General features: G+C 33.9%; 1 protein-coding gene across 2 annotated transcripts in view; it reads left to right on the forward strand.

Annotated features, from left to right (window-relative positions):
* Nucleotides 1–12,576, forward strand: part of LOC126745303 (protein transport protein Sec31A) — a 141,919-nt gene extending 129,343 nt beyond the window's left edge. For both annotated transcript variants that reach the window (XM_050453074.1, XM_050453075.1), the window contains 3 exons: nucleotides 11,733–11,884; nucleotides 11,944–12,015; nucleotides 12,073–12,576. In XM_050453074.1, coding sequence (XP_050309031.1) covers nucleotides 11,733–11,884; nucleotides 11,944–12,015; nucleotides 12,073–12,261 — 413 coding nt within the window. In that variant the 3' untranslated portion in view covers nucleotides 12,262–12,576. The remainder of the gene's footprint in view (nucleotides 1–11,732; nucleotides 11,885–11,943; nucleotides 12,016–12,072) is intronic.
* The last annotated feature ends 12,411 nt before the right edge of the window (nucleotides 12,577–24,987 follow it).

Consider the following 24,987-nt stretch of genomic DNA (forward strand, 5'->3'; position numbering starts at 1 on the left):
CAATGACAGGCTATTTAAGTCAAACCAGTCCCGTAACCTCCAGAGAATCTACATCAGGGTCAGATTGAAGGACTCACTATTAAATCCATGCCAAAAAATGGTGGTGTCATCGGCAAATAAGGTAATTTTCCCCTTAATGTCCAGATTTGTAAGATCGTTGACATACAAGAAACAAGAATTAGATCCAAGATCGATCCCTATGATCCGAAAAAGCTCACTGATGACGACCCTTCAGATAGGAACAGAACCAGGAATATGCTAGGCCTCTAAAACTATGGCAGCCGAGTTTTCGGAGCAGGATCATATGGTTAACACAATCAAATGCCTTTGAAAGGTCACAAAAGACTGCCATTCATTTGGCTTATTTTCAGTAGAAATAGAAAATAGCCGAAAAATTGATTGATCATCTAAATTGCTATCCTTATGAATAGGAATCCCTTTGGCGGTCTTCAAACAACACGGAAGGCTGCTCATTGCAGTCCACGACACATTGATCGGTTCAGCAAGAGACATTAGAGGGATCAAAAACATATCTATGGCGTGCTTCATAAGAGAATTATAAAAGTTCATTTTGTCGTCAAAAGTCATATCAGAAACTAATAAAGGTATGTCTGAAGGCACATCAAACACCATATCGTAGAAAATTCAGTATTTCAAATACAAACTAATTTTCGTGAGGCAGATTGTAGTAAAAGTTTTGGAATTCGGGAAGCCTTATAACAGGAGTATCCCCTTTACATAGCGAAGTAAGATCATCGTATTTTTTCTTTATTATCTTTAGTGGAGTACTGTTCAAATTACCAACTTTAATATCACCTACTTTGGTCGCCAATCACTTTAATTCTATAAAGTCATACCTTGAGTCAAAGTGGCTATATTTAAAAAATTTCTTCGTAGGTTCATTTTTGTCCACCATAACATCATATTCATAATCGGTCATATTCATACTCATAAAGGTCGCTTTCCCTCCATAACATCGGTCCAATTAATTTTTTTTCCTTCATAACTGATACGGACTGTCAAAATTCGTATCTAATAATTTTGAGACACCCTTAAAATCTAGAAAGTCTTTCCAACCCATTGGCATGACTTTGTAGGGATTTTTTCGCCTGGCAAGTTCGAATAGAGAATGAAGTTGGCTAGGAACAAAAATATCACCAATTTGAGAAAGAGCTGTACTTATTGCGCTATGCACTGTTTCGAAAAAACGTAGAGATACGAGGTGTGACAACTAAGTAATGAGACTTATTCCATAAAAATCGTTTATTCAAAAATTATTCTACAACTCTGCCATCTCCTTCAAAGTAGTCCCCTTGGGCAGCTATACAACGATTCCAGCGCATTTTCCACGCTTCGTTTTCCAGTTCTGGAACGCTTCAAATGAGATGTCCGCCAGTACCCTCGTCACGGCCGCTTGGATGTCCGTAATCGATTCAAAAGGGGTGACTTTGACCGCCGATTTTTTTCTAGGGAACAAAAACGTCACAGGGTGACATATCGGGCGAATAAGGTGGTTGCTGCCACATGGCGATCCCTTTCGAGGCCAAATACTGGGACCCGCTGAGGGCGATATGGCACGGCGCGTTGTCGTCATCCCAAAATCGTCGGTTAAAATTTGCCTCACTATCTCACGGTTTATACCTAGTTCCGAGGCTAACATTCGGACTGCGATTCGACTGTAACGCCGATTTTCAAGGATTAGGGCGCGTACACGCTGCGCATGTGCGTCAGTCCGCACCTCGACAGGTCTCCTTCGTCTTCCACGCTTTCTCGCCCCTCCATAAACTATTTATGCCATCGAAACACCTAGGCACGACTGAGAGCACTATCACCATGCACTTTTACAATTTTAGTGTACGTTTCCAAAGCTGTTTCGCCCAATCTGGTGCAAAATTTTATTGCGAGGCGTTGCTCTAGATTTCGTTTTTGCATTTTCGTAACAAGCACCAACACACATCCACTCAACACGACACAGCAGGCGAACTAAACAAGCTAAACGATGGTCAATGTATCAATGGAGAGGAAAGGGATGCCGGGGAAAGGAATGTTAAGGTCGCAGGTTTACCACAAGCGCGACAACAAAATCAGTCTCATTACTTAATTGTCACACCTCGTATGGTTTCGATTTCCTTAAATTTCTAAGCTGAATACAACATCATTGCGGCCATAATCGAGTTTTTATTCTGACCAAAACATCCATCCGAATATAGAACTACAGATGTTATAACTTGTGCTGCATATTAATTCGATGCTCCTAAAGACACAACTAGATATTTCTGAGGCCTCCCTTTTACTGATTGACTCGTTCCAAGGAAAACATAGACACTCTTTAGTAGCTATGTTATAGAACGTAAAATTAAAATTGGACAGGCGACTTTTATAAAAAATTGCGCTTTCACGACTCTTGCAAATAGAAATTGGCAAATAGATCACCTGTTGCAAATCAAAAACCTTGTACGATTGAACTTTGGATGCTTCTTTCAGTTTTCTTACTCTCACCTTCTCTAGAATGTGTTTTTCATATCTGTCTTTTAATTTTCTTTTTATTTCATCATCTTCTTGCTTGTACGTTACGCACAAAGAACACATATCCTTCTTTGGGTGAAAAAATGAAAGGTTTTTTGTTACAAAAACCCTCCGGTATGTAGAAAAACTGGGCTTTGATTCTGATGTTGTCTGCTCTAATTCCTGCAGGAATATGGCATACATTTTTGGAAGAGATAAATCAGGATGAAGGTACATTCTGGAACTTGAAGATCTACAATAATGTGACTCAACTTTGGGAAACCTATCAATATGTTGCGAAATTTTCTTTTTTACTTTATGTTCTTCTTTAATTTTTGCTTGACTATGCCTATGCCTTCCGCCTCATTTATCTTTTTCAAGAATGCCCGATCCAGTAAGTTTTCCTAATGTAGTTCTACAAGTCCGGTCTGATATATTAAACGTGCTTAAAAATAGTTTCTTGCAAACAATCTTTCTTTGCCCTTCTACTGTCAGATAGTAACGTAAAGCGCAATTTCTTCGAGAGTGTTCCTGGCTGTTTCCATTTTTTTAATGTGGCGGATCAAATACTCTCGTTGCCTTGTAATATCGCCCAAGGCATAATACTGACTGAATATCACTTCTCGATGTTCATCACTTACTTCACTGCAAAGCTTGCCACTTTTTCCACAAGACTCGCCATTGCATTTATTTTTAAGCCTTCTGGCTGGAATAATTTTTTTAGTCACAGGGTTTTTAAATTCCTGTCCCAAGTTTCGCAGTTTCTTGGCTTTATATTGATTGAGGCGTTTCTGTTTTTTTGTTTCGACATTTTCTTTCTCACCACCGTCAACTGTGTAGTTTTCAGGCGTTTCAATAGTGGAAGTAATAATGGGGTCATTTATTAATTCACCCTGGTTTGTGCCTTCATCTTCGGCAGTGACGTGTATCCAGTTTTGTTTACGACAACAATGCCTTACATCTGCCATAAATTGAGTCCAGCACACAAGTTTTTCACAAATTTCGCAGGAGCTAAAAACTTCATCTTTACATCTACGCACTTCACATTGTCCAAAAGGTGGGTCGGCGTCTGAGTCATAATATGGGGAAGGTGGAGACGACAAGATCCCTTCGTAAACATCGGGCAGGTTAGAGGTTCTGTTTTCGACCACTTCTTCTATCAACGTGGGATTATTTTTTTGAACTACGTTCTCGGAGTAGGCTAAGGGGAAGATCGTCATCAGAAGAGATTTCGTGGAATGGAAATGATGTTCGGTTGTCACTTTTTTGTCTGAGTCACTTAATAAGATATCTTCTTCAACATCAATTACCTCTCCAAAGTACCATTTACGTTTAAAACGCATTTTTACTCTTGATCCTACTATAATTCTATCACCATCTACTAAACACAGTTCACTTTTTCGAACAACATTTTTTGTTCCATCTTTGCATAAAACTAAAGCATCCATACTGCAAGGTTTAAATCTAAAAAAAAAAATAGAAATGAGGCCTGAAGTAATTTGTCTATAAAAGCGAAAGTATGCAGACAAATTAAGTTAAACTAAACTTAAAAATCCATAATTCTTACCTTTTTATGTATATTATTATATTCCATAACTAAGTTATTAACTTTTGATTATTAACAGTGAAAACTACTAACGGTACGATACAGGGTTTTATAGGTTATGTTCAAAAACAATAACAAACCACCACGTAAACCGTCAGTTACGTCAACGTTCTCGAAAGCGACAACGAAAATATTTCACACAAACTGACCTAACTGCACATACGACACTTTGTGGGATTTGATACTGCTTTAAGAAGCATTTCTTACAAATGGTCGTAAATTAAGTTACGTCTGTTTGTGTGATTCAAAAACGAAATTTTGTCAGATACGCCATTTGTTTTGTTTGCTATAGCCTAGGAGTTTTCGCCAGTGAAGTTACGGCACTTTGTGAGAACAAACGGCAAGTCGAAGTAAGCTTGGGGGCGGCGTAACTAATTTTTTTAAATATTTGTTAGTTACGACACTCTGTGTGGAAGCCGACGATATGTTTAAAAGATAAATCGCTGCGAAAAAAGATGAATCTATACAGGGTGTTTCCTAACTACGATACGAAACTATACAGGGTGAATCGTTAGGTCGTTTTATGAAAAAAAGTTCCTATGAACGTATGTCGGGAGTTGCTTTGTTTCTGAGATACAGGGCGATGAAGGTTCAAAAAAATAACGGTATTTTAAAAATACTATAACTATCCTTAAACCGATTTGGTTGAAATTTGGTGCAGTTATTTGAAGTTATAAGACGCTTATTTAACTGTAACTAGATTGAAATTATTAGGTCCAGTGGCGTGTCAGTGGGCACCACATGCTTATTGTTGAGAAAAAAACAAGGCCAATAATTGTTTTGCAGCTTTTTATTTATTTTTGTATTTAAGCAACTAAAAATACAACTTTTTCGTATCTTATATTATCTTTATATCTGGCTTTGTTTTCGAAAAAAAAATTAAAAGTATCTTTAACTCATTCTAAAAATTATCCATGGACCACAACATGAAATAAAAACCAATTAATTCGATAAACAATTTCGACCTTAAAGTAAATGAGCAAAATTCCCACCTTCTGGTAAAATACACGACTGCAAACGATTTGTCATTGAGTGTCTGACACGCTCAAAAATACCTGGAGTATCCCTTATGATATTGCAATTGACAATTATCCGATTCCTCAAGTCATTCACATCTAGAACAGGAGTTTTATAAACAAGAGCCTTCAGATGGCTCCATAAATAGTAATCCAGGGGATTCATATCAGGACTGCGAGCCGGCCAATTTTGAGGTCCTGCACGTCCAATCCAGCAATTAGGGTAGATGACGTCGAGATGCTGACGAGCAAGAACACTGAAATGAGCTGGAGCCTCGTTGTGCATAAACCACATGTTGACTCTTACTTATAGGGGTACTTCTTCTAATAAAGTGGGTAAATGGTGTTGCAAGAAATCCGTGTAGGATTCATCTGTTAATCTTGCCGGTAAAAAAAATGGGCCAATTAGGTAGTCACCAATAATTCCTATCCAAACGTTCAGCGAAAATTGTTGCTAAAAATGAGTTTCTCTAATAACGTGGGGATTTTCGTCGGCCCAAAAATGATCATTGTGGAAGTTCATAATAGCATCTCTTGAAAAATTTGCCTCGTCCGTAAATAAAATATTTGGTAGAAAATTATTATTGTGTGCCATCGTATGAATCAACCACCTGCAAAACATTAATCTTGGATGAAAATCCCGAGGCAGTAGAGCTTGTACACGCTGTATGTGATATGGATGCAGGAGGTTTCTTTTTAGAACTTTCCAAACGGTTTTTGAACTGACTTCAAGCTGCAGTGCAATCTTCCTGATACTCGTGGAAGGATCTTCTTCTATCGCATCAAGTATAGCTTCTTCCAGTTCAGGCGTTGTTATAGTTTCTGGTCTTCCACCACCCATATTTTTATTAAAACTCCCAGTTTCACATAATCTTGCATGTAGTTTTCTAAATGTTTTTGCACATGGAATTACTCTGTTAGGATATCTGTCCTGGTAAATTCTTCGTGCTTCTTCCGCATTTCCATTTGTTAATCCATAAATAAAGTGCATGTCGGTCATTTCATGGTTAGTAAAATTATTCATGATGAAGTAATGAATCACTGCTAATTGACAGCTGAATTTTACTTATAGCAATTCTATCACTGTCAGCTGGTCTCCAAAGCAGGTAGGTACAAAGGAGGTACTTGAATGGACTTCCCAATTATTTGTCATAAGAAGCAATGTATTTGTTATTTTGTTGTATTTCAAAAATCTGATAATAAAAATCGTAGAAGTTGAATGTTTATTATCATAGTAAACAAGACACAAGAGACCAAAAAGTCGTGCATTGGAGGGTGGACATTTTGCTCATGTACTTTAAGGTCGAAATTGTTTATCGAATTAATTGGTTTTTTTTTCATGTTGTCGTCCATGGATAATTTTTAGAATGAGTTAAAGATACTTTAAATTTTTTTTCTCAAAAACAAAGCCAGATATGAAGATAATAAGATAAGATACGAAAAAGTTGTATTTTTAGTTGCTTAAATACAAAAATAAATAAAAAGCTGCAAAACAATTAATTATTGGCCTTGTTTTTTTCTCAGCAATAAGCATGTGGTGCCCACTGACACGCCACTGTACCTAATAATTTCAATCTAGTTACAGCTAAATAAGCGTCTTATAACTTCAAATAACTGCACCAAATTTCAACCAAATCGGTTTAAGGATAGTTCTAGTATTTTTAAAATACCGTTATTTTTTTGAACCTTCATCGCCCTGTATCTCAGAAACAAAGCAACTCCCGACATACGTTCATAGGAACTTTTTTTCATAAAACGACCTAACGATTCACCCTGTATAGTTTCGTACCGTAGTTAGGAAACACCCTATATTGTTGTTTGTTATAACAACTTAATTATTCACGCTTAATTAAAAAAAAATTTAACAGATTCTCCTCAGAAAATTTATATTAAAATACACCAACTAATTTAGCAGTATCAAAAAATACAATGACGTCCTGTAAAGTCAATAAGGTTGGTGATATCAAAAATCACGCTGCAGGTCTTTAAATTGATGTAAATATTTTTTTTTAGTTAATTTAAGCTTTATACTAATTAATTCGTAATCAACAGGAGTAGCATTAAACTCACATGACTAAAATCGTATGTTTATTTCCATTCCACTTTACGAATAAATGTATATTTCTTAACATTAAACTGAAGGCTCATCATTATTAGCTGCCAACCATCTTTTCTAAAAACCCAAAATACAAATTTTCAAGCTTACTATAAAGAAACTTTAAACAAAATATAAATTTTATCCAATGTTGTTTGCTTAAAAGTTAAGTTTTGAAAAACTAGAACCTATTCGTCATCTGCGTATTGACTTGACGTGCAATTTCCAACATTTTATCTGCCGTAAAAATAATGTTTTTATGACTTGTGGATTTATAGTGTTTGAATATGACATGCTTAAAAATTTAATATATTTACTTTTTTAATTTTTTTTTGTTTTTGTTCAATTTAAGTTTGAATAAAAAAATGGTTTGTCTATTTTTTTTATTATTAGGATAATGAGATCGATATTTCCGATAAGGAATGGCATATAACAACAAATACTTACAGTATTGGCCATAATAGTTGGAACTTTTGAAAATTTATTATATTTTGTGTGCCTTTTAATAAGCATTTTATTTTGTTTTATAAAGTTGGTGTACACGAAAAAAACTAGTGTTAATTAATTTAAATGTTGACAAAAATTCAGCACCAGTAGCAGTTCGGAATAAAAATTTAAGAAAAGCTGGACAAAACATTTGGAACTAAATGATTTTTATTCAAAAACGACATAAACCATAAGTTATTGAAACCATAATATTATAATTAATATTTGATATGGTAACCCTTAGCATTAATTGCTGCCTGCATTCTTCTGGGCATTGATTCAATCAAATTTTCAATTATTTGTCTGTCAATGTGAGTCCCGGCTTCAACAAGCTTATGAAATAGTTCATCAGCATTTTTGACTGTTCCAGATGCCCGAATTTTGCGATCCAGATGTTTCCATAAATTTTCAATCGGGTTTAAGTCTGGACTCTGGGCCGGCCACTTTAAAACTGTGATCTTTTCTTGGTTCAACCATTCTTTTACCAATTTTGACGAATGTTTTGGATCGTTATCATGCTGGAATACAAAATTTACTGGCATAGACTCAAATGTGTAAGGCTCCATTATATTTCGCAAAATATCCCAATACATAAATCGATCCATTTTCCCCACAATTTTATGTATTGGCCAAGTATACCAAGAAAAGCATCCCCATACTATCACATTACCACCTCCATGTTTAACCGTAGGTCGGATAAACTTTTTCTTGAGTCTTTCACCTTTCGGTCAACAGATTAAACTTTTTCGAAGATTCGTCACTGAATAGCACTTTTTTCCAATCTTGTACAGTCCAGTTAAGATGATCCATTGCAAATTGTAGGCGTAACTTGACATTTTTCTTTCAAGGTTTTTTAGCAGGTCTGTAGCTGTTAAGTCCACCAGAACACAATCGCCTTCTTACCGTTCTTGTAGAGATGTTGGAAGGCTCACCTTCATTTAATTTTTGTAAAATTTTGGAGGATGACAAAAATGGGTCATTCTGGGAAATATTTAAAATTCGCCTATCTACACGGGCAGTCGTGGCTTTAGGTCTTCCAGTGCTTTTACCTGGTACCACATTTCCAAATATACGATATTTCTTAATTATCCATGACACGGTGTTCTTAGGAACGTTTAGTCTTTGAGCAATATTACGCTGCCTAACACCCTGATTGTAAAAATCTAAAATTCTTTAGCGAAGGTCGCAGGAATAAGCCTTCCCTTTTCCCATGGTAACACAAAATAAAATAAATAAAAAGAACCCACTTGCACACTGGTGTGTCAAAGACTGCGTGTAAAATACATCTTTTATAAAAAGTTCCAAGCATTTTGTCCAGCACAAAAATTTAAAGTATTTCTTATTGTCTGAAACAAGATAAGGTTGAAATTCTGGTATGCTTTTTTGTTTACTTATAAATATGTTTATTGATTGGATGTACAAAAATAAAATATACAGGGTGTTTTTTATATATTGCGACAAAATTCAGGAACGTGTTCTTTGGACAAAAATTTGCAAAAAAGTTCCTATAAACATAGGTCCTAAACCTATTAGATTTTAAGCTACAGGGTGTGGTAAAGTTTTAACAAAAAAATTTTTTTTTTCGACCCCTATAGATATTTGTCCAAAGATGCAGGGTCTGTGTATCCAGAGTTATTTACCAACATACTTTTAACATTTTTATGTTCTCCAGTGGCGTGTATGCGGGTTTTCCGCTGAATACTTTTATAAAGAAAAATGGTACGCCACTGGTTTTTCTTGTATTAAAAAATATTTTTTAATTCCCCGTTTTATTTGCAACATTTTTGATCCCTTGGACTTTGTCCGTTAGATGCACGGTTTTCGCACAAAAAATTAAAAACCATGGACATGTTGCTCAGATTTGTTTAGACTTTCTTTATTCTAGTAATTATTCGTTTTTTTTTAGTTTATTGTAATTTTCATAATAAATAATAAATTTTTTATTAATTAATTTATTACAAAAACTTTTGCTTCTACAATCTTTAATTTAAAATACAAGTTTTTAAGTGATAAAAAATATTCCATTTTTTATTATTTATTTAAGTAATATTATTATTTTTACAAAAGTTGTTCAAAGTGTGCTCCTCCAACATCAATACAAGCATCTAATCGACGTCGCATTGATTGGCGGACACGTTCAAAAATTCCTGGTGTCTGCCGAATTATGTCACAAGACGTTATAATGCCATTACGCAATTCCTCCACATTATCAATTGGATTTCTATAAACCAGTGATTTAAGGTGGCTCCACAAAAAAATCCAGCGGATTTAAGTCGGGAAACCGGGGGGCCAAGGGTGAATACTTCCCCGACCTATCCAACGATTTGGATACGTAATATCCAAATACTGTCGAGCCACTAAACTAAAATGGGCTGGAGCACCGTCATGTAAAAAAAACATTTGCTGTCTCAGCTGAATCAGCGGGGGACATCTTCTAGCATCGCTGGTAATTCATTTTCAAGAAATTCTTGATACACTTGTCCAGTCAACCTTGCTGGTAAAAAAAATGGACCGATGAGAAAGTTTTCAATAATGCCGACCCATACATTAAGTGAAAACTGGTGCTGTTGACGGTTTTCTGCCACAGCATGTGAGTTCTCATAATGCTATATGTGGTTATTGTGGAAGTTCATAATTGCGTCCCTGGAGAAATTAGCCTCATCGGTGAAAAGTATTTTTCTTATAAACGGTGCATCTTGCCTTATGCGTTCTTGCATCCAACGACACAAAGCTGTTCTTTTCGGAAAATCGCCTGGCAAAAGTACCTGCACCCGCTGAATATGATACGGGTATAAAAGGTTTCTTTTAAGAATATTTCAAACTGTAAAGTTACTAATGTGTACCGTCTGAGCAATTTTCCTAGTGCTTGTGGTGGGATCTTCTTCGAATTCATTGAGCACCTGTTCTTCAATTTGAGGAGTAACTGTGCGAGGATGTCCTTTTTTTGCGGTGAGTTTTTTAAAGCTGCCGGTTTTACTTAGACGTTGGTGTAAACGCGTAAACATGGAGTGATGAGGAAAAACACGATTCGAGTAACGTTCAGCATAAATACGCAAGGCTTCTCGTGCGTTTCCGTTAGCCAGTCCATAATTAAAGTGCATATCGCACATTTCATTATTTGTGTAATTTTTAGCAATTTTTTATATCTATAATTTAAAATTTAAAATATCACAAAATCTTACAAATATCAACTTTGTCGTGGGAAGAGGAAGAATGTGGTAAAAAGATTAAATTCTTAAACAAGAATGTGATTATTGTTGCGGCGGTTGTCCGTAGTTACGTTAACACGTTACTCATATGTCACTTTTTTTAACATGTTAAATAAAGTGACATATTATGAACTACAATGAAATTTTAAATAAAATTTTAAAAAAAAACTTACTTTTTATAACGATCATAGAAAAAATAAATTTTAGCGATCCGTCAAAGTAGAAAAACGTTTTTGTACGAAAACGTGCATCTAACGGACAAAGTCCAAGGGATCAAAAATGTTGCAAATAAAACGGGGAATTTAAAAATATTTTTTAATACAAGAAAAACCAGTGACGTACCATTTTTTTTTCATCTTTCTAAACGTATTCAGTCATTTCAATCTTTCTAAACGTATTCAGCGGAAAACCCTCACACACGCCACTGGAGAACATAAAAATGTTAAAAGTATGTTGGTAAATGGATCTGGATACACAGACCCTGCACACCAATCTTTGAACAAATATCTACAGGGGTCTTTAAGTTATCGAAAAAAATCATTTTTTTGTTAAAACATTACCACCCTGTAGCTCAAAATCTAAAAGGTTTAGGACCTATGTTTATAGGAACTTTTTTGCGAATTTTTGTCCAAAGAACACGTTCCTGAATTTTGTCGCAATATATAAAAAACACCCTGTAAATTTAAACCATTGGAAAAATTTTAAATTTTTAGAAGTTCCAACTTTTATGGCCAATACTGTATAAAGTTTATTTAGTGTGGTCGATCACTAAACTATACAAAATAGTATGATTTTAAGTGCGGCGTTATTTTTAGGTGGTGGCCAGAGCCAAGCAATAGCTCCTCCAATGCCAAAACCAGCTGCACCACAACCTGTTCATAAACCACCTGTACCCTCGGAACACGAAATAATTCAAAAGATATTTGATGAATTGAAAGAGAGATGTAATTGCACCAGCAATAATCCGGTAAGTGGTTTTTATTTAATAAATGTTAAATTATTTTAAATAATTGATGTCGATTTTAGCAAACGAAACGAAAACTTGAAGATGTGGGTCGAAGACTTGAAACGCTTTACGACAGTCTACGTTACAACTCTGTAAGTTTCGTGTTTATTAATTGTTTTCTCAATCAACTAACGCAATGGTTATTTTAGCTATCGCAAAACACTTTAACTAGTTTACATCAAATAGTGCAGTTTGTCCAAGCGGGCGATTACGCAAGTGGGCTTCAGTTACATACCCAACTGGTTCAAGGTCCGGATTTTGCGCAAATTGCTAGTTTTATGCCTGGAATTAAAGTATTGATACAATTAGCGCTTCAATTACACGTTTACTTACAATAGAACATGAATAATTTTATAGTTTTGATGGGCAATTTTTTCAAAAGAAGTAAATAAAATTGTAAAGTGTAAAAATTTTGTATGTTATCCCTTTAATATTTTAAGTATTTTCTTTTAATCTCGATAAAAATTTAAATAATTGTGCTATTATAGTCTCCTACTATTAACCAGTGAATTTTATATTTTCTAAACATCCTGGATTGAAGTTGTTATACATACAGAACATTAACATGTTAGATTATTATATTTTATTTGTTAATTTTATGGTTAGTTTATTATTAAATTGCTTTTTCTAATAAAGGACATTTAATATACATATATGTTATGTTTATATGCCACACTAGTCTTAGAAAACTACTTAGTTTCCTTAATTGGTTTACACAAGACGGTGGATGATTCAACTGGAATAAATACTTATAGTAATTATTAAGCTCAAACCTATTTTCTTGGGGGCGAACGATCCCTTATACAGATTGTTGGTTGTTCGAACAACTGCTGTTTCTTGATCTCGTTGTTTAATTTTGTTTAGTAGACCTCTGGTATTTACGAAGTGCGCATAGATTTCGACAAGATTCTGAAGAAATATTCGGCAAAAATAGAGATATGTTTAAAATATTTTCCATGCAGGTTTTACATACTAGAGCGAAAAATCCGCATGGGCGTGTTTTCTTAAAATGTTTTAATATGTGTAATGCAATTTAAAAATTAAAGCTTAAAAAAAAATAAGTTTGCTCTTTATATTAAGGCAAGGCGCGCACATGCGATTTTCGGTCGCACGATTATTTAGTCGCAAAAATGAAACACAGTTTTTTTAATACAAATGCGCGCATATGCGACTAAATAATCGCTGCGATTAAAAAGATGCGACCAGTTCTATTTTTGACGCGACGCGATTATCGCAAAGCAAAATAAGTCGCATGGAGAGAAATGAACGTGCACGCACCTGCGACTATTTAGCAGCAATTCAGTGTTCTATGACTGTGCCACACCGATTTATTGCATATTATCGTTCTTGGCTGCCGGTTATAAAATGTCCGACGAATGACGAATTGTCCGCCAGGAATGACTGTTCAGATACTGTCCTGGACACAGAAAGAATAATTACCGAGGTGGAAAAAAGACCTGCTCTTTACAACAAGCAATTAAAAGAGTATAGATACCGAAACTTAATAGAAATACTGTGGGGCGAAGTTTGTATGATTGTAATACGCAATTGGATGGAAATTTCTGCAACGGAGAAACAAAAGAAAGGTATTTTCATACTGTTTATATTTTTTAATTAATTCCTAACCGTTATAAAACGGTAAAATTTAAATTTTATCATATTGCCACGGTATTAAGGCTTGTGGGGTGTAAAGTAATTTGCAAAATAATTATAAGTTATCCTCAACCTTACCATCCTTTTTTCCGCACATATAAAACACAACATGCTTTTATAATATGGTCAGCAAATTCGATGGCCACATCCATAGGCCGATGGAAAATTCGCCATTTGTTGGCTAAAATCCCAAATGCACATTGAACCATCCGACGAGTGCTAGTCAGTCTGTAATTATATACTCGTTTCATTGTTAGGTTTCTTTGAGGATAAGGCCGTAAAACATGTTCTGATAGTGCGAATGCCTCATCTCCTACAAGAACGTACGGCATAATTTGTCCAACTTCATCATGAGGTAGGGTTTGTGGATTTGGAACATTTAATTGCTTATTATGTAGTCTTTTGCCGAAATTAGAATTTCTGAATACATTAGAATCACTACCGGCACTATATGCACCCACATCTATAGCAAAGAAACAATAGTTGGCGTCAACTACACCCAGAAGAATTGTCGAGAAATAATTTTTATAGTTATAAAACTCTGTGCCGGTCTTATCAGGTTTCTTTAATCGTATGTGTTCTGGCATGCAGTCTGGTTGTAAACAAATCCGAAATTTTCACAGGTGTCCTTAACAATTTCTCTGATTATAGTAGCTCCTAGTAGGTATTCGAAGTGTAAAGAATTGAAACTATTACCAGTGGCAAGATATCTGGAACAAAAATTGTATCAATAAAGTGATAATAATAATTACTTGCTTGTTCGAATTTAACGACGCACAGAGGAGTATTCAAATCAAAAACCCGGTCATAAGTCCAAAACTCAATATAATATATAACCGTAAATAAAACATTTTTGCGATAAGAGGAATAGTTGGCGAGGCAAAAAAAAACAATTGTTTTGAAAACAATGTAAATTGTTTTGGCAACGCAAGCAAGTGGCAGGTAAGGAACTAAAATTGAATTTACAGTTCATTTAGTAGTGCTGCTAAGTTAGGATTTTAAAGTCCGTTCGTGCTTTTGTATAAAGTAATATTATATTTTAAGAATTATGGAGGGGAATCGTGATGGTAAGTACTTTATTTTGATATATAATTTAATTTTTAATTTTAACTGCATCAAGTTTCTAATGTATTTAATAAACTTCCATAATATTTAGTGTATTTTCATTTTTTTCTTGTTTTAACTAAGAGTAAAAAGTTGTGTATCTGGTTAGATCGGGCTCAGTTTTTTGAAGCATACTATAGGTTGACCTTATGACACAAATGTCCTAAAAAAAAATCTTGCGCATATTTGCGCCATTTGCTTAAAATATTTTTTTTTTGGAGTAGCTATAGGTATATAAATTACCCATTAGCAATCACAATTTGTTCAATCTTGGTGTAAGTTGTATGCGGTTTAGAAGTTACTTGCATCATTTTAATTTTTAAAAAACGTCAAAGTTCTAGAGTTTATTGTCATGTAAACAAATGTCAAATATCGGTAATTTAAGATGGCTTATTAAATTTAAAATTTTACCTTTCATGCGCATTTAAGATGCAAAACACGATTTAAAAACATATACGTATTTTATGTTTTTAATGAAGTGTCTTTTGTTACAGAGATTATTAAAAAGGACTTCAAAAGAAGATCGCTATATGAAATTATGAAAGAATGTGACGAACAGACTATTGCTGATAGAATTTTATATTTAGAAAAAAAACTGAAATTCATCACAAAATGTCCTGAATAGGAAAATTCTTATTTTCAAAGAAGTTTAGGGAATTTTAAAAGAAGAGAGGACCGTTTTTTAGCAACTAACGAACAGTGGCTTAATGGGTCGGTTAGCCTAATTATGTGGGAAAACATAACTCCAAAAGCGGGTAGACCACCAAAGGAATTTGGGGATCTAAGTGAACGCAGTAAGCGACGTAAAACCTAAGATTTAAGAGCGCAAGCATCCTCTGTTAAGCTTACGTATGCTGCCCAAATGAGTCAACGAAGTGACGGAAACATTGACGTATCTAAAATTATAAAGGATATTACCTTAACTCCTACCAGGGTTTCAAAAATTAGAAAAGTCATTTCTTCTTCACAAAAATGTATTGTTAAAAAACACAGTCCGTCTCAGGCTCTTTCAATTTTTGTCGAAGCTGATCTTACAAGAAAACAGTATGAAATTATTCAGATTTGCAACAAAAACATCTATCCTTGCTACTCACTTATACAAACTGCAAAAAAAGATTGTTATCCGAAGGAAGAAGCAATATGTGTCACCGAAGTATGTGCGGAAATTAAGTTGCAGGAGCTACTGGACCATACGTGTGAACGTTTATGCAAATATTTAGGAGAAGTTTTAGATAGTTTTTCTGAAACAGAAACTGAGTTAGAACTTTTATGTAAGTGGGGATGTGATGGGTCTCATCAATCCCAATTTAAGCAAAAATTTAAAACTGGAGTTCCAGCAAGTGATTCTCATATTTTTCAAAGCTCGTTTGTTCCTGTAAGATTAGTAACTTCTAACAAAGATAGAAAAATTATTTGGAAAAATCCTGTACCTTCATCGACAAGATACTGCAGACCTATTCGCATCAGATTTCTTCACGAATCAAATGATATAACAAATGAAGAAATCAATTACGTCGAAAGCCAAGCTTCAAATTTGAATAAAACTATAATAAAAACTCCTTTAGGGTCTACTTTTAAAATTTCTCATACTCTCGTTCCTACTATGGTAGATGGAAAAGTATGTTTGGCCGCAACAAATACGGCTTCTACAATGAGATGCTACCTTTACGGAGAAACTTCAAAAAACTTTAATAAATTGGAAAATTTAAAAAAAGTTAAACCTGATGCTCTTAGGTTAGGTTTGTCTGTTCTTCATGCCAGAATAAGATGCTTTGAGTCACTTCTTCACGTGTCTTATAAATTACCAGTAAAAAAGTGGCAAATTCGAAGTTTCGAAGAAAAGACAATAATAGCAGAAACAAAACGCAAAATTTAAGAAGGTTTTAAAGAAGAATTAGGTCTGTTAGTTGATATCCCTAAGGCAGGTTTTGGGAATACGAATGATGGGAACACATTAAGAAGATTTTTTGAAAACCCAGAAATATCTTCGCGAATTACTGGAATTAATATAGAGTTAATTTTAATAGTAAAAGTTGTTTTGGAGGCAATTTCTAGTGGCCATGCTATAAATGTGGAAAAATTTGCTTTCTATACAAGAAAAACAGCTGAGCTTTATGTCGAACTATATGGCTGGTACCCAATGTCACCAACATTACACAAAATTTTGCTGCATGGTGCTACAGTAATCTCACATGCAATTTTGCCTATAGGCCAGCTATCTGAAGAGGCTGCTGAGGCAAGAAATAAGCATTTTCGCTTATATAGGCAAAATTTTTCTCGGAAATTTACAAGAATAGATACGAATAGAGATATTCTTAATAGACTTCTACTAACCTCTGATCCCTATCTCTCTAGCATAAGAGAAAAAAGGCAAAAAAAAAGTAAACCTTTTATGACAGAAACATTAGGTTTGCTTGTTTCAGAGATTCCAGATGATTCATTATCAGATTATAATAATATTGTTGACAAATATGAAAAACAAGATGATGTAGTGAATTTAGAAATAAGTTCGGATGAGGATTAGGTTTATTTTCATGTTTGTTTACATGAGTTTTTTGTATGTGCGCATATTGTGTTACAAAACGTTTCGTTTAGTTTAGATTTAAATTAAAAAAATCACCTTATACTTTTCATTATTATTAATATACAGTGTATCTACATAAGTTCACACAGTTATATTCAAATAATTATAGGAAACTTTTTTATTTTAAAAAACAAGTAATAAAAAGTCCGGCATTAAAGTTTTTTAAGTTTCTTGCATTATGGTGCAAACTTAAGTAGACACACTGTATATTTATATACATATTATATTTAATATTTAATGTTTTTAAAAGATAAAAATTAAAAAAATGCTTATAAAAAAAAATTAAAGTTTGTCAATAAACCTATTTTTATATTTTGAAGTTAATATTGTTTTTTTTAATCACCCTGTATAGATCTTGTTTTTATGTATCAAGAATAACAGATATTTGTCTTATAAAAATTTAAAAAAAGTTTGTATGAAAATAAGCTATAAAATAATTTTGACCGCATATTAATATTGGATACTCCTCTGTGCGACGCTGGTATAAAAATATATGATACAGGGTGTTTAACGACGAGTTTTCATGGTTTATATTTGGGACACCGTGTAGTATACATTAGCTTAAATATATGTATATTAGGTTTTTGAGGGTGCTCTTCCCTTCTAAAATATTTTGAAAATGGCGCCACTTTCACTTATACCAGAAATAGACCTCTACTCGCTTATTTTAAATAGAATACCCAGTATAATTATTTTGTTTTTAGATTCCACGCAAAATTTCAAGAACACTAATGTATCACATATATATAAGTTAATATATACTACACGGTGTTCCAAATATAAATCGCGAAAACTTGCCGTGAGACACCCTGTATATTGCTTGATTTCATATTGCATAAAAATAAATACAAAAAAAGTGGAAGAATCTGAAGGATTGCTTTGCAAGGGAACTGGCAACTCAACGAAAGGTGAAGAGTGGTGAACCTGCAAAAAAAAGAAGAAAATACGTATATTTCGATTTGTTATAATTTCTGCTTCCTTCCATGAATGATCGTCCCACAAGTAGTAACACTGCACCCATAGAAAAATCCAATGATAATATCCAAGAAGAACAGGACACACTGCCCACTCAACGTCTTACTTTGCAAGACAATGAAGATCGACTGAACACTACAACTCGACGTCCTAAGAAAACAACACAAAATATAACGTCGTACGAGAGCACTCATTAAGAATTCTTCAACAAAAAAGACACGAAGATATCGACGAGAATAAGCAATTTGCTTTAATGCTTGTCCCCATGCTAAAAAAACTAAATGACGAACAAAAACATTACGCTAAAACAGAGATCTTAAATGTAATGAAATATGCCAGGAATTACTATGCTCCGCCAGTTATTCACTATCCTGACATACATCGTCGAGATAGCTACCAACCGCCTTCACAGGTACTTCCATTGCCAAATTTTTAGCCACCGAGACACCTACAAACAATTTCGCAGTCACGTCCACAGACCACCGTTTCACAGAATTCAGAATGTTCTACGAGGAGTTACTATTCGCAATTTTTAAATAGTTTACTATCCCCTACAGCAGGTTCCTCCTCATTTGACTATTCTATCGTATCATCACCTGCGCCCTCTGATTATAACAGTGATTTTCAGTATGACATGTCAAACCAATAACACAAAATTATTTGAGAATAAAATTTAAAAAAAAAATAGTCTATATTTACTTACCTCAATGTGACCGATAAGCGCTCTTCGGGTGGTACATAATTTCTCCACTTAGTATTTTGATATGTTATTTTCGGCCCTATTCTTTGAAGTAATTCATCAAAACTGTTCACACTCATCCTATAATGTTAAAAAAATTTTTGAGGATGAACTCTTAAGTCGCTATAAATTTTGTAAAATTGGCCTTTTACCAATCTTTGACTTATTAGTGGATGCACCCAATATTGGTTTGTACGTCGTTTTTCGGCTTTATTTCGTAATATTAAAGCTTTATTTCGTAATATTAAAGCAACCACACAAGCAGTTTCAGTAAAATCCATAATGGTACTAAATGTAGTTACGACTAATTCATCGCAAATGCGCGCCCAAAAAATTGTAGATAAATTTTTCTGCGATCACGATTTTTTAGTCGTGCGACAGAAAATCTCATGTGCGCGCCTGGCCTAATATAGACAATAGAATTTATATAATATATATACTATTATTATTTAAAATACGTTTACCTTAACGTATTATGAGCTGGACAGCCGTCTTTCTGAAAATTTAGCAGTTTTAAATCTACTTCCGGGAGAATTTGAACGGCAGAAATAATCTGGTTTCATGGTAGGTCTAGATATTTTTGTCATTCAAATTAAAATCATTTATTCTGCTATAATAATTAAATAACAAAAACTTATTAATATTGACATAAGGACAAAATAGAATTCTTTCGCGATTATATAACCGATAGCAATAGATCCGTTTAAATGTAAGACCGATTGTGAAAAAACCCTTGAAATGACTTGATATTGACAAAAACAAATAAGGGAAAAACTAAGAAAAAGGAAAAAACAAGTAAGTCAGGAAACCATCAATAAGAAATAGCGCTATAACATGATCTCCCAGAATATTTGAGCAAACATTATGTTTTTAAGGGTATTGGGTACGATATTCAAAGCTCAAAGTACGACAAAGTTCATATTAGCTTTTTCTATCACGATTTTACAAAACTTCAGTCATCGCCATTGATCATCAGGATATATCGTCTTAGATTTGGAGTATTTAAAACAGTCGTAGCAATTGTTTCGCCAATTTTAAAAACGGTTGAATTTGAAATATTTAATTCCTGTCCGACACTTCTGTTGGATCATGATAGGTCATTGCCAACACCCAGAGCACTCGTGAACTGGCAATATCTTCAGGATTTTCATACGGAACAATCCCGTTTACAACCTCAACAAGAGTATTGAAAGACAATAAATTTCATCCATACAAAATAAAACTTCTGTGAGCTTCATGAAGACGATTGATAAAAGGTAATTGATAATAATTGATAAAGGTAATCTCAAAGTATAATCAACAATGCGAATCTATTATTTAATTAGTAACTAGATGTGGTATTTTGTGGGTGTATTGGTCAATTCTTAAAGAAAACTATTTGTTTCTAACCAACTTTTCGAATTATATTTAATTCATCTTCAGGGCTCTAAAATAGATAGAAAGAAATGGCCTTTAACATTTTTTGTTTCTTTTCCTCTATTTTCTATAAATACTTGTTAAGAAAATTATTAAAAAAATATAAAAAACATAAGTTAACATACAATGACAATATGCATATTATAGAGCTTCAAGATTGGGGGAAAAGGAAAACTTTCAAAAACACTTACCGAAGTCGTAGTTCACTCTCTTCAAATTAAAAAAATACATATCACAGGGATAAAAACGAAGATAACATTAAAGGGCGGTTACGTAGAGGAAGGATTACGATTAAAAATTGATGAAATATATAAAATGGAACAAACCAGTAGACTAGAGAAACTTAGGTGTAAAAACTGCAGAAGAGAAATGTGTGTTTATGTATGTATATAGACAAGAGGTCCATTTAATATCGCGGTGCTCGAAAACTTTAATAGTGGGAATGTTAATTGACTACTTTTTAAAATTAGTTTGGTTGATACAGGGTGTTCCAAAAAAGCGTGATACATACTTTGAACTTTTTTTTTTAAATGGAACTACCTATTTTTTTTCTGAAATGGGAATCTCATTTGACTTTCTTTTTAACCCTTAAATTGTTTTGCACTAAAATGCGACGTTGCCTAGTTATTAACAATTTAAAGAAATTTTCACGAAAACCAATGTTTAACTTCAATATTAATATTTACCACCGACGTTATTTATCTTTTTGAAAAATCTATCTAGAGTCCTTGCCTAAGTTGATTTTATCTTGAAATAAAATTTCAAGATTTTTATTTTTATACAGGGTGATCAAAATCGTTACTCAAATAATAATATTTTCAATTAAATTTTGCGCTTTTTTTTTTTTAAATGAAACACCCTATATCTAGTAATGCATTTTGATAGAGCATTCTTTTATCTTCAATCTGATACCAACAAGTTTGCGTCTATCTCTAACCGTTTTCTCAAAATTTGTTCTTAAACTTTTTAAGTTTGTTTTTTAACATAGAAATATTTTTTTAGAATATTATAAGATTAGGTTATGAGGGTCACTAATATGGAATAGTATTCCATTAAGAATACTAAAATAGTGATATTTTGTTGCTATAAAAGCATTTCTAAATTTGCTTTTATACTAAATAATATATTAATTAACAATTATTGTAACTAAAAAAGCAAAAAAAGTAATAAACAGAAGAGAGGCCATTGTAAACCTATTAAATCTTGCGCTTGTACTCTGCGTTAGAAACCTCAATTTTTATATGATGAAATAGAACTATGTGATTTTTTTAAATTTCAGTATGGCATCAAAAGGTAGTCGAAAAAGAAAATATTACGAAAAAAATGATATGATACAAGCAATTTGTGCTGTTAAGGAACAGAAAATGGGGTACCTGCAGGCAGCCAAAACTTACAATGTTCCAGAACAACCCTTTTTAGACACTGTCAGAAAAAACGAAGATCCAGATATCTCTGCTGAAACAAAACTAGGTCGACCAACAGTGCTTACAAAGGAACTAGAAGGTGAACTTATAAGGTACTTACTTCATATAGAAAGTAAGTATTTTGGTTTAGCCAGAAACGACATAAGGAATATGGCATATCAGCTTGCTGTTAAAACAATAATCTGCCAAATCCTTTTGGCAAAGAAACAGCTGGAAAAGGCTGGCTTAGGCTGTTTATGAGACGGCACTCAGATACATTGTCATTTAGAAGACATGTAAAGGTAAACGACAAATTGGTAGCATGACTTCCGCAGAACGAGGCTCACTAATTACAGCAGTATTTTGTATGAGTGCAGGGGACAGTTTTGTTCCACCCTTAGTTATATTCCCCAGAAAAAACTTAAGCCCGCAGCTTACAAAGGGGGCTCCACCTGGGACAAAGTTCGAATGTCAATTATCAGGGTGGATACAAAATAACATTTTTACAAAATGGTTTGAACACTTTGTAGCGACAGTAAAGCCTACAACTGAATCTCCAGTTATGCTCGTATTAAACGGTCATTACTCGCATACTCGCAATATTGATGTCATTAATATGGCCAGAGAAAATAATGTTACGATTGTGTGCTTACCGCCACATTCAACACATAAACTTCAGCCCCTTGACAAATCTTTTATGTGACCATTCGAAGCTCATTACAGCGAGGAGATAAGAACGTGGGTATGACAAAATGCCAGACCAGTAACCGCATTTGATGTGATGGAAATTTTCGGCAAGGCTTATTTAAGAGTTCAGCGTGGTGAGATTGCTGTTAGTGGTTTTAAAGCCATCGGAATTTTTCCCCTTAATCCAAATGTCTTTCGTGAATCTGACTTTCTTGCCTCCGAAACTATCGAAAAAGATGAACTTGATGCTGTTGTTACCTCTTCCAGTACTTCAAGATACTGAAAATCCGACGCCACCAACAAATATTGTAACTCCTGAGATGGTCTCGCCTGTCTCAATCATTTGTAAAAAAACAAGCAACCAAGGACGAAAAGCAGGGAAAGCTGCCGTAATAACTGCGTCACCTTACAAAACAGAATTGGAATCATCCGCAAAAGCATCTGTTTCAACTACTTCTATCAAAACTTCAAGTTAAAAAACAAATTGGGCAGAGTAAAACAAGCTCGACTGATTCCGATACTCCCATCACGTCAACAGCCATCTCATCAAGAAGTCAAGCTAAGCGTAAGACAAAAAATTTGGGATACAGTTCAGAAAAATCAAGTAGCTCTTCTGAAGAAGACTTTGTGGCAGATGAAGACTCAGATGATTCATTATGTACTGGCGAAAATGGTGAAAAAGTACCGGATCTTTCTGATAATCCAGAAAGCTTGTTTTGTGGTGGAAAGTTTTTGGAAAGCAAAAAATCCGAGAAACAGTGGATACAGTGCGAATCCTGCAACTCATGGTGTCATTTGCAATGTATCTCATAAGTATCTGGCATTTATATTTGCGATTTCTGCCAATAGATTTAGTATTTAGTTTAGTTTTCTAAGTATTCCATATTTGTGACCCTTTTTTTTAAAAAAGGGAAATATTAATATTTTAGTTTTTTTATTACGATTTTTGAAACGTTTTTATTTTTTACAGATACAAGTTATAATAGCTTAATATAATATGTTTTTTAATTACTTCTAATATTTTTGCGTTAAAAAAATAAAAAAGTTTATATAATTTTGCAGTTTTAAAAAAAGTATTCCATATTTGTCGCCATTACTCTACATATCGTCTGTTAAATTTCCAGGGAGGAAAAAAGGGCTCACATTTCCAAAAATACCAGCCCATACAACTTCTGGGGGGTTGTGTGTGTGTTTCGTGGAAAATCCTTGGATTGTTGTCAGCCCAATAACGGTAATTGTGGCGATTCACTAAACCATTTAGAAAGAAAGAACACTCGTCCGAAAAACACACATTAAATATGAAACATTTAACGCTCGCTCATTCATAACTTCGTAAAACTGCAAGCGACGATCAAAGTCTTCTTCATTCAATTCTTGCACTAAGCGAATTCTATAGAGATGGAACTTGTATTTCTTCAATACCCTTTGGTCACTTATTCGAGACACGCCCGTTGCAATGGCCAGTTGTCTTGTTCTTAGCGTACTATCCATTGCAACTACGCCCAATACTGCAATCTCCATAGCTTCATGAAACCCTGCATTTTCAATATTCCTCTTTTTTGTTATGAACTGAACCTGTTTCGCGAAACTTTGCAACCAATTCCCGAACAATTTTCCCAGTGAGATATTTCTCAGGATGCCGTTTATTAAATAAATCCGCGACCCGGTCTCAATAATCTCTACTCTTTCTGCAATTGAGTACACCATAATTGATGATAAATTTAAATGTTCAACAATTTGTAAATACTTTAACCACAAAACAGGTATCTAGCAAAACTACTTGACCTAATTTAATTGTAAAGAAAGAAACCGGATATTTTTATTCACTAAATGCGAAAGAAAGAATTTGCCGCAAAAACGACAAGTTCATTTAAAAGACAAAAAATTATTAATTCTCGCATCCTTATGGTTTGTTTACTTGAAATGATTACATAGTGTTTCAACTTAAAGATATGTTCTATGTTCACTCTGGGTTCAGTCTCACTCTCTCAATAAATTTTAATGATATTTTCACACATTATTATTCAACTTTCAAGGGCCCATATTTCTTGAACGAGTGACTCGATTTTAAAAAACTAAACAGCGTTGTATCGGGAATGGCAAGACCTTTTTAAGGAGATATCACTTGACTCAATCAGTATCACCCGTCCTATTTGAAAAAAATTAGGGGATGTCACCGCCGCTTAGGGGGTTAAGTTTTTTTAAATGGTTTTTATGTCAAAAGTTGTTCCCCTGACAAACTTACTTGACGTGTTTTTGGATTTTGCCGAAAACTTTTTTTCCCACCCTGTAATGCCTTGCGGTACATTATCGATGGGCCACCCTGTATATCTAAAAGTACCCTAAACTTCATAATTGATTGTTGTGCGAGAAAAGTTTTAAGCATAATTAGAAGGTTTTGTCAATGAATCAAAGTTTTTTCTATAATGTTTGATGAAACTACCGATATTTCTGCAACATCCCAAATAACTATTATTTTAAGAAATCTTTATAACTCAGATAT

This window comes from Anthonomus grandis, chromosome 15 (assembly GCF_022605725.1).
Source record: "Anthonomus grandis grandis chromosome 15, icAntGran1.3, whole genome shotgun sequence".
Taxonomy (NCBI): Eukaryota; Metazoa; Arthropoda; class Insecta; order Coleoptera; family Curculionidae; genus Anthonomus; species Anthonomus grandis.